Source organism: Egretta garzetta, unplaced genomic scaffold (assembly GCF_000687185.1).
Source record: "Egretta garzetta isolate BGI_Z169 unplaced genomic scaffold, ASM68718v1 scaffold154, whole genome shotgun sequence".
Classification (NCBI taxonomy): Eukaryota; Metazoa; Chordata; class Aves; order Pelecaniformes; family Ardeidae; genus Egretta; species Egretta garzetta.
The window spans coordinates 3,309,827-3,320,072 of record NW_009259600.1 but is presented as its reverse complement, the minus strand read 5'-3'; the positions used below and the strand labels follow the sequence as shown (position 1 = coordinate 3,320,072).

Sequence of the window (10,246 nt, the reverse complement as noted above, 5' to 3'; positions counted from 1 at the left end):
CCTGCCTGCACAAAAGCAGCAGGGAGAAAGGAAAAAAAGTAAAAAACAACAAAAAAAAATCAGTTTAATGAGGTTGGAAGCACAAAGATCAGAGAAAAAGAGCAAATAAAGAACTTAAGATACAAATTACAATTAAGTGCACTATAGTTACCATGTACTGCACAGCATTGCTCAGAAATAGCGCAAGTCACAAAACCCACGCTGAACAAAAAGCGCCATTTCTGGTAGGAAACCGGTAGTCTTATGCCACCGCTGTGGTGATAACGGCATGAGAAAACGTACAAATGACAGGTTAGACAGAATTTAAAAGCCCTCAGTTCAGGTTGCTCTGTTTGTTTTTATCTTCTGATAAAAACAGCCTACAGCTACACAGACAATAACATGGAGCACTACCCATCGCTGCCGTACGCTCTGCCGTACCACCGCTGAAAGACAGACTGCTTTTTTTTCCCATTTTCTTTTGAAGACAAAAGCCCATTAAGGCATAACATCGTTACATCTTCTTTGATTTATCCGAAGGAAAGTCAAACTGCTTACGCTATACGCTTTAACTGATAATGTGGCCGATGTTTTCTAATTTAATGATTTATTTCCCTGGAAAAGAAAGCAAACTTTTAGTTACAAGCTGCTTCACATTTTAGAGATGTTCAGCATAACACAAAGTCTTTATTCGTACGCTCAGGGCCAGCACTGCACTTCAGGCTTTGCAATTAGTCATAAAAAGGCCCAGCAAATAAAAAAAAAAAAAAGTCTTAAGGAAAGCTAATTGACAACTGCAAAGCGCGGGAGAAGGGCCCGCCTCTGCTTAATTGAAGGTCATTTCTGTTAAGCTGCATGCTATATTTACCACCTGGCTTGTAATGGCTGCTTTTATTCAAATGCTCTGCGGTAAAATATACGCACGTGTAGGGGATGAAGACTTTATCATTGAAACCTTCTGCAAAAAATTAGGGGAATGAGGAAGGCTCGCACACTTCTGCAGCAAAATGAGGTCAGGACGCCTTTGAACGGCTCCATCTGAAGGCTGTACCAGGCTTCAGATCAAATACTTTTTAGTGCATTAGACCCAACAGCTTAAGAGATGAACTTCCATGCTGCTGATAATTATTACTAGTACTGTGCATTGCTGCGTCCCTCTCCACCTGTGGATAATTATAAATAGCCTACATTTTCCAGTCCCTGACACAGGCCACTAGGTTAACAGCGCTTCCAAACCCCATCCCTTCTGACCACGGGTCACACATTTCAAATATGACGACCACATAACTCCGCACAGATTGGGGAATCATGACTTGCCCCACACATACTCTTAACTAAACACTCCCTGAATATATATGTATGGCTAAATGACATCAGCATCACGGTAATTAATGATATGAAGCTGGAAAGTGCCAAGTTGGAAAGCTGGAAAAAAGCTAGAAAGTGCCTACCTATGGCCCTGAACCACACAGCCAGGGAGCATCACTGCCACCAGCTCTGTCACCTCCTGCCCTGCCGGAGCACGCTCAGCCCCAGGGCTGATGCTCTCCTCCACGCCAACTCCTGCTCTTCATGGGCTTCAGGGCTACCCCCAAGTCAAGCATACTCCAGTAGTCAAGCTGGGAGGCCACAGGCCAAAGAACTGTCCCCAGATATATGGAGCAGTTAATTATACACCTCTTCCCCACTCAGCCTGATGGCTCACACCTCAAGGAATGGGCAATAGAGCCCACCAGGCCCCACGTTTGTGTGAAATTTCAGTAATAAATTAATCTGTAAATTAACTACAACAGTGCCAAAAGCCCAAACTGGAATGCTTCAAGGAGTAAAAGGGGGCTATATAGCCAAAACAGTAACTCCGGGGTCAAATCTACCTTTTGTGGAGCTTAACAGGATGACAAGACTGGCAGTAAGAAAATGGAGGCATTCAGAATTTTAAGTCTTTAAAAAGTCAGACTTTTCCTTGTTTTTTTAAGCTCTTGAAATTCACAGCTGAGTTCACTCTAGCAGGCTTGGCTGTTGGGAGGGTTGTTAAGATACACAGAAACATCCACCTCCAGTTTCCTACCGCTCCTTGTTTTGCTCTCCTGTTAGGTGACACTACTAATTGTACAGCTGCTACAGCTCGCTGCCGGAGACTGCTCTAAGGAGGCTTTCCAATTAGGTTAGCTGAATTAAATAACGAGAGAAAGAAAGAGATTAGCTTTTTCTCTGCACCTCTACGAAGCTACAGAGAAATCCCCCAAAATACTCTTGCTAATCCTCCCTCAGGACCCCTTCATCTCTGATCACAAATACAGAAATGCCATGTGAGCTACTCTACTACATGGGAACTGTGCCAGTTCTGACTGTCTGTACAGCCACAGTCTTCACGACAAAGGATCCTACCTTCTTTTTTTGAGACTGGCAGCATCCGCCAGAAGTTTTCTCCTCAGTCTTCCTCGAGTCAAATACCTTTACACATTTAAGCCAGTGAAGAGAAGATCCTCAGATGTTAAACAGCAAGAAGTAACACGGTGAGAAAGTATCACAGAGACTCCTCTCTGTATATTACAGAAGTACCACATTTTTTCCTCAACTAAGATTTTTTTCTGTCATAACCCAAAGCTGCCTAATTCTTCCAATGCAGATAGAGAAGGTCAGAAAAAACAAAAAATAAAAGGACAGGCATGCAATCTCGGTAGCATTTCTAAATACTCTCAAGCCCAGAAGACTTCCTTTAACCCACAGACAAGATTCATGGTTCTCAAAAAAAGTATCAGGAAACCTTCATGGCTATTAAGTTTATCTGGCTTTTGGTATATGATAATTTATGCCACCAGGCAGGAGACCAATTACCAGTGTCCAGCGGAGGAGACCTACATCAAGATGCCAAGTCACCAGCCCTTGGTTAAGTGGGAAAGATATGGTCAAGAAAGCAGCATTAGTGAAAGCACAAAACCCCAAACCAGCCAAGGGTAGAATAAGCTTTTCAGGTTGTGAATCACAGTAAGAGCAGGAACAAAAGCAAAGAAAGGTCATTTCCCCTTTCTAATGCCCTACAGTTACAAAACAGACAAGAAGTGGCATTTTCAGCACAGCAATACTATTCAGAGTACTGTCTCAAACCATTTTAGAACCAATGCTCTGGCGTTATCAGGAGCTCAGAAGTTCCCTCCATCTGATGAGCCCCAGCACGGTGGCACAGGCACACGGCTGCCCTCCCACCCCAGCAGAAAGGTTATTTATTACTGAGCCTGAGCCTCGGCAAAGGCACAGAGATACCCCCTTGCAGAACATTGCCCTGTTCTTCAACAGGGCATGGCTGCTTGGGCAAAACGCCACTAGAGAGAAAATAATTTCCAGTAGGCAGCACAACCAGAGACAGCAAGTCATACTCAACTTTAACGCCCTGCCTCCTCCAGCACCTGCGTGCTTTAAGGAGGTAAGTGTGGTTTTTACAGGTGGCCATGGTACCAACTTTCCTCACCCTCAAACCCTGCACAGTCAGGCCATTAAGCAGCAACGAGGTATCCCAAACACGATTCACTAGGTTGGAGATGAGGCTGTTAAATGGCATCAGTATATTTTTTATGGTCAGTTTGCAGAGTTGCCGCTTCTTCAACGCCCTCACGTCGTGCCAACAGATTCTCTACGGTCCATGCCAATGCCCTCTGCATGCCAACAGATTCTCTGTGCTGCTCTGCGGGAAGGACCACAGCTCCTCCCAGAAGAGCAGAAACCATCTCATGGTTTGCCACTCACCTCCTGCTCACTGCCAAACTCTCTGGAAACCTCTGCCACGTTTTCATGCAGCAGACAGACGTGTCCACCAAAGCTTTTTGGTCAAAAGGGAGGAAAAGGCAAATTCAATTGGCCCAAGCCACAACAGGGACAGGCAATTTTAGCCGAGTCCATTCGGTTCACAACAGTTCTGGTGTGACCTCCCAGCCTGGCCAGGTCAGGTACAAATCCATGCTAACCACTATTCCCAGTTTTTCTCCTGAGAACAAAATTTTTCCAACTCGTTCACGTGTTGCAACGATGACCATGCGAGTCCCTTCAACCAGGCTTTGAGGGCGGAGGGAAGGCTGTGCTGGAGAACCAAACCGAAAGCACCTGTGGGAGCTACAGAGGATCAGATCATACTTTGGGAGGAAAACTGTTACAAAATTGCTGTATTAAATCACAAGTGGAGAAACAAGAGGAAAACCATTTGTAAAGACCACCTTCTGTTTAAGGCTTTTTCCCCCTGAGTAAGTAAGGTCAGAGAAGCTGCTCTTCCCATCCTAGCTCAGGCCAGGAGAATTATTAGGACAATTTTGAGAGCAATTTGGTTCTGTTTATTTAACTGAGAGTTCGCCTCATGTTCTGCGGGGCATTTCTTTTCCTGACACGTGAAAGACATGCTGCCTTCCATAAAAGATACGCACGCAGAAGTATGTAAAATAAATGATATGTAAAATAGAGATCTGTATAGAATAAAGATCTATATAAAGTGCACGCACACACAAAGTTTCCAAGACCTTCCAAGCTAGAACTGCAAAAGCTGGAGAGAGCTCTGTGCTGAATCCTCTGAGGAAGACAGTCTCTATGAACACATAATTTCAAACATACTCCAAGAAGTTTCATTTCATGGCATTTTAGATGTTACTTTCCAAAAAATCAGCCTTCACAGATGAGAAATAATCAAAGAGCGCATGACTGGGAAATTATAAACAGCTCCACCAAGGACAAGAATTTAGGAGATACACATGGCACTTTAGTAACTTTTCCTGCCTACCTCCAGTGCCAGTCATCTCCCTTGTGCCACCATGGAGTAAGAGATTTGCAAGTTCCACATGCTGCAGATACTTAAGTCACTAATGATCCTAAAACATTAATCTCCTAACACTGTATGCTGCCACAGCGGTTCTGGAGAACTTTTCACCTTCTTACAACGAGACTTACACAAGATACCCAAATTGCACACACCCTGTTCATGGATGCTCCTTCTCCTTGCTTCCATTCACCGTGCTGGCACTGCCACCAGTGCCAAGCACCAGCTGCCCCGAGCTCCTCACTGGGAGGAGACGCAGTCCCACGGCCAGGCCAGGACCTGGATGTTCTGCAACCCTCCTTCCACAGAAAACTCAGAATCTTGCTTCTCAGCAGCATTGGTTCAATCACATCCTCACTGCAGGAATTATACACAATTATTATTTATAGGGCTAAGCCGTACCTATTTTTATTATGCAATGTCACAAATTTGTATTCAACAGAAGCTCAGTTTTCAGATGTGCCAACGATGATGCATTTCCATTACTTTGAACTAGCCTCACCTTTCCACTTTGCTTCCTTCGCAGGTTTCCATTTTAAATAATAAGAACACTGTCAATGTCACACCTCCGCAGCTGCATATTTGAACGTGGAACTGTGCAACACTTGAAAGGGATTCAAAAGGAAAGGCCTTGTGGAGGCTTTTGCCTGGTAATCAGTTTAAGTGACACACTGATTCTGCGATCTCCACATCTAGAGCGAGCACGGATAAACAACCCTGCAAAGGAAGAATCTGTCTCCTGGACATCTCTCCTCTCCGCAGCCTGCAAGATAGGCCATGTATTCAAACCCATTATTAGCCTTCCCCTGCAGACCCCCACCCAAAAAGCAAACAAAACTCATCTCTTAAAGCCAAAAGAGATCAAGCACATGGGGCTTGGCTGGTCATATACCGCCGAGTCAGCACAGCTGGAATTGATGGAGCTCAGCCCGGAGAAAGAGGAAAGCTTGCTTCTACTTGTGTAACTAATGGAGGGACATGAGCAGACATACCAGAGAGTGTCCTGGAGAAGGTAGGAGAGATGGAAGACTTAGGTTATTCATTCATGTGGCAGCAAGCACACTGCATTTTTTCTTCTCTCTCAAAACATCCTTAGTCTTGAGACCACGCCAGTCGTGCACCCAACTATTCCCCAAGAAGTACTTCACCTCCCAGGTTACATTGCTCTTTCTTTTTTTTTATTGCACTGTTCCCTACAGCTCTGTGAGACCATTATAGTCACGCTTCTGCAATACACTTCAAAAAATAAGGACGGGCCACTTCACACAGATCTGAAAGGTGACAAGAGACCTCCATTAGTGTGGAAGCACCTCTAGAGAAAATTATGCTTTATTATGGTTAACCAAGCAGCACCAAAACATGTCTGACAACATAATATTTAAATACAGACAATACATTCTGGTTGTTAATCATAATGCTGGTTTCTGAACATTTGGATTCGGTTCCTGTGTATACCACAGGCTGTTTGACCTTCTGCAAGTCCCTCTGTCTCCTCACCATTAATAAGGGGACAAAGTGTGTATTTATCTTCATGCTCACAACTCAAACACAGCCAAACAGGTTTTTATTTGAACTTTCCCAAATCAATTCACCTTTAGAACAAAACAATTTAGCTTAGAAGGGAGATTGCTGAAGAAGTTGTTTATATATAAACTAAAAATAGTGATTTCAGATGGCGTGTCCAGCTCAGGCTTTAGTTAAGCGCGGCTTACATGACACACTAATAGCCTATCTACAGCCAAGGCCAAGTTTTGCAGATTCATCACCGCCCTATTAGTCATTATCTCACTTTAAACGAACCCCCTACTTGAGACGTCAACAAAAAATCATTTGTTCAGTGCAAAAGTACTTGTTGCAAACAAGTTGTTGTTAAATGCTATTTTTTCTCCTACTGCAATCAGTTTTCCAATACTTTTGAGGATTACATGTATTTTGTATTTCTGCCTAAATATCTAGTATGCTTTTGAAAGCATCCCTCAGGGCTGAGCTAATAAAGAAAACAACATACATACAGAGAACTGTCATTATTACAGGGTCAAACACTAATGCAGTCTTTACTCAAGAGATTGCAAATTATGCTTCAATGCAAGCAAGAGAAATCTTCCCAAATCACTGAATCGCGCCATGCAACCTATGAATAAATTACTAGACCTGAAAAGATTATAGATAGCAGTTTATGATCATCTTGTAAGCATGAACCAAAGAGAACCAAACAACAAGCTGTTCGCAGAACAACCTAAAGCAATTCTCTCATACTTGCTACAACACGGAGAGCAAAGCAGCTTGAATGTGGACCAAATTGCTTGCTCATGACTTGGGCATCCTCCCTCAAATGTGGCAGCACAGAGGGCATCTTTATGACTTACACTCAAGTAGGATCTTAGATGGGGCCCCAAATAAGCTTGCCAGCCTCAAACACAATATTTCTGTTAAAAATCATGGTCAGTCAAATCTATTCAGAAGACAAAAGAGTACTTTTCCGTAACTAGACAAGAGCCCTTTGTTCAGCCGCTGAGCCTTACTAAAGCCTGTAATTCTTTGCCATAAGGAAAATGTTTGAACTGGTCAATGGCAAAAGTCAATTTGGTGAGATAATGTAATTAATAAATGCCATCCATATGCCTCCGCTTGATGTTTTGTAAAGACAACTGGCCATGAAGAGCAGGGCAAACGGAGAGCTCTGCAAACGACTGCCTGCTCCGTGGGGAGCTCAGCTGCTGCAGGGAGGAACAAGCTCTTCTCCAGGCTCAGGATTCCCTGCCAAACCACCGTATTCCCCACCAAGGACAGCAGGTAGCTCTCTACCATCCTCTCTGGAGGAATTAGATCGCAGCTGTGTGTTTGAAGCAGAGCTTTTCATAACTCACACCTCTGCTAGCCAAGAAATTAGGCTTTGACCTCTGCTAGTCAAGAAATTAGGCCTTGATCTGGTCATCCTGAGATTACACTTAAAGATTAGGACCACAGAGACTCAGATCCGTCAAAACTTCAAACAAACCCAAGGCTTACAGCTCATTCTCCAAAGTCCACCATCTTTATCCCATTAGCTGCAGCAATTGCCTCAAACCTACCACAGAGGTATCATCTGCCCAAGAACCACAATCCCAGTACCCGACTTCAAACCCCGAGATATTTGTCCTGACTTGTTCTTGAAGACGAGGCTCTCATCTACTTCCTCGATAAGGATCTAGAAAAAAATGCAGCAAAAACATCTCTGCACTTTAGGCTCAGCTGAATATTAAGTCAGTTCCAATGCAGACCTCGGGGCTAAGATATTAAAAAGAGAAACTGCTTCAGTGTTTGATCTCAGGTCAAGAATCATCTGTTCTTTAATTTTTAAAAGATAATCTAACCTGGGAGGGAAACCTATTCCCAGAAAGTGGCTCCCGACAACATCCAGATAAGGGGCGGCTTCACTGCAGCACCAGAATCGCAATACCCGAGCCTGGTAGCAAAACCCAGAGCTCCCCTGAATTTCCAGTGCAGGGCAGTGCAGGCAGCTGTTGGATGGGAGCACCCAGATGTTCAGCCAAAGCAAGGGAAGCAGCCATGGCAGATGCTGCTGGCTGATTCCAGGCGCTGCCAAGCCACAAAAAACCAACGGAATGGACGGCTATTTATTAATTCCACAGTGAGAAGAAAAAGCGCACGTGAGTTAAGGAAGGGTGAAAATAAATCAAGACTAAAAAAATTTCCTACCTTTCTTCGGAACTTACTTGGCAATGCAGATTTAACAGGCTTAGGAGACACACGCACGGCATATAAATCTGAAATGCCACCTATCTCTTCAGCCCTTCTCCCTTCTCCTCTAATTACTATCTCCAAAGGCGAGCTGCATTTTTCAAAAAACCAGCATTCCTCCTCTCCAACACACTATTAATTTTCCAAATTCCAAAAGCAAAGTAACCATTAGAAACAAATGCAGGAAAATTATAGCATTGTGCTTCTAAAATACTAAATATTTCTGAAAAATGTACCAAATGTTACCCTTGGATCATCCTTCAATAACTACACTCATGCCAACAAATCAGTGCTCAGATGCTTACAGAAGAACCAGAAAGACCACCCAGTTGATGCTGATGCCCCAGTGCTCTCTTTTACTGAAAGCCTAAAAACCAACCCCCCACGCACACTGCTGATGTGAAGCAACATCTCCGGACTCCAGGAAACTCACTGAGGAAGAGGAGGGCCGCGATTAACCTTCGGTTAAGAGAGCAGCACTATAACCCCGTGGTACGCAGGACAACCTGCTAGCCAGCAAAGTTTCCCAACACGCGCTTGGGCTCGCAGGGAGGATTAGACCGACCATCACACCAGCTCTGGAAAACCACTCGTCCCACTGCTGCGAACCAGGATGAAACGGAAAGGTTTATCAGCCTCTTCCAAATGGGAGCTGGCAAGCACAGCTGGATACTTGGCGCGGGCCTCTGGTGCTATTAAAGTCAGCAAGAGCCGACTCTCGCTATCGTCAGGACTGGACCCAACCTTTTAAAAGGCTCATCAGGCCTCTCGCTTACAGAGTTTACCTTTTCTTCCCAGCGGTTTCATGTCGCTCCCTCTCCCAAAAGCAAACCAGGAGACCTTCAAGGTAGCTAAAAAGTGTATTTTTTGCCATTCAGCCAAGCCTGAATCCCCCCATGTCCTTCCAGGCCCGCCAGGGTTAGCGGAGCCCACTCGAATCCGACGTCTCACCGCATGCTGCGCTGATGGCAGCAAACCGCCCCGCAAGCCCTGGCTGCCATCCGACAGCTTTGATGTGGGCAAGGCTTGCCACCACGTGTGGGTTAGCATAACAGGTCAGGCTCCCCCTCACCCTCTGCATCCCCACCGTGTCCCCAAACGCCTGCTCCCCCAGGGGAGATGGCACAGCGCACCGGAGCGCATCCGCGGCGTGAGAGCCCATGTCAGGGCACACAGAGCACGCACCCAGCACCGACAAACCGCTCCCAGGTTCAGCCGCAGGTCTCATTTCCAGCACATTTTTAACATGGCTTGGTCTGCCCCAGTAAAGGGGTTTGTTGGTTACGTGAAGCAAACACAGGGAACTCCCTGCTTGAGGCAACAAAATCTCCTGCTGCCTTCCCCTCCCCTGCTCAAAAAACCTCCTGGATAATTTGCTTCATCGGAAGCAAGATTTTTACCTTACAGCTTTGCCTAGATGATAATAATAAATCACAGAATCAAACAAAGGAGAAGAAATTTAGAGCTAAAACTACTTCACAGTGCTCTGGAGAGGTAGCAGGTTTTTTAAGCATCCATATAAAATTCCTCTTATGACCAGGACAGCCTTCTACAGAGACGACAGATTTGGCATCTATCTTTTCCCAGAGACCAGTCTACAAAATCCTACCTTAAGGGACCATGTAGCTGCTGCCAGACACAGTGAAAAGAAAAAAAAAAGGGGGGGGCGGGAAGGGGAAAGAAAAGGATAAAACCCACCCTCCTTTTACTTCTCCAATCTCTCCACAA

At 44.9% G+C, this 10,246-nt stretch overlaps 1 protein-coding gene across 1 annotated transcript in view; it reads right to left on the bottom strand.

The window, feature by feature from the left end:
• The window catches only part of SDC2 (syndecan 2), a 60,053-nt gene extending 50,373 nt beyond the window's left edge, over positions 1-9,680 (bottom strand). The window contains exons 1-2 of the mRNA XM_035893906.1: positions 9,591-9,680; positions 7,849-7,938 (exon numbers count right to left, since the gene is read on the bottom strand). Coding sequence (XP_035749799.1) covers positions 7,849-7,938; positions 9,591-9,680 — 180 coding nt within the window. The remainder of the gene's footprint in view (positions 1-7,848; positions 7,939-9,590) is intronic.
• Between the last annotated feature and the right edge of the window lie 566 nt (positions 9,681-10,246).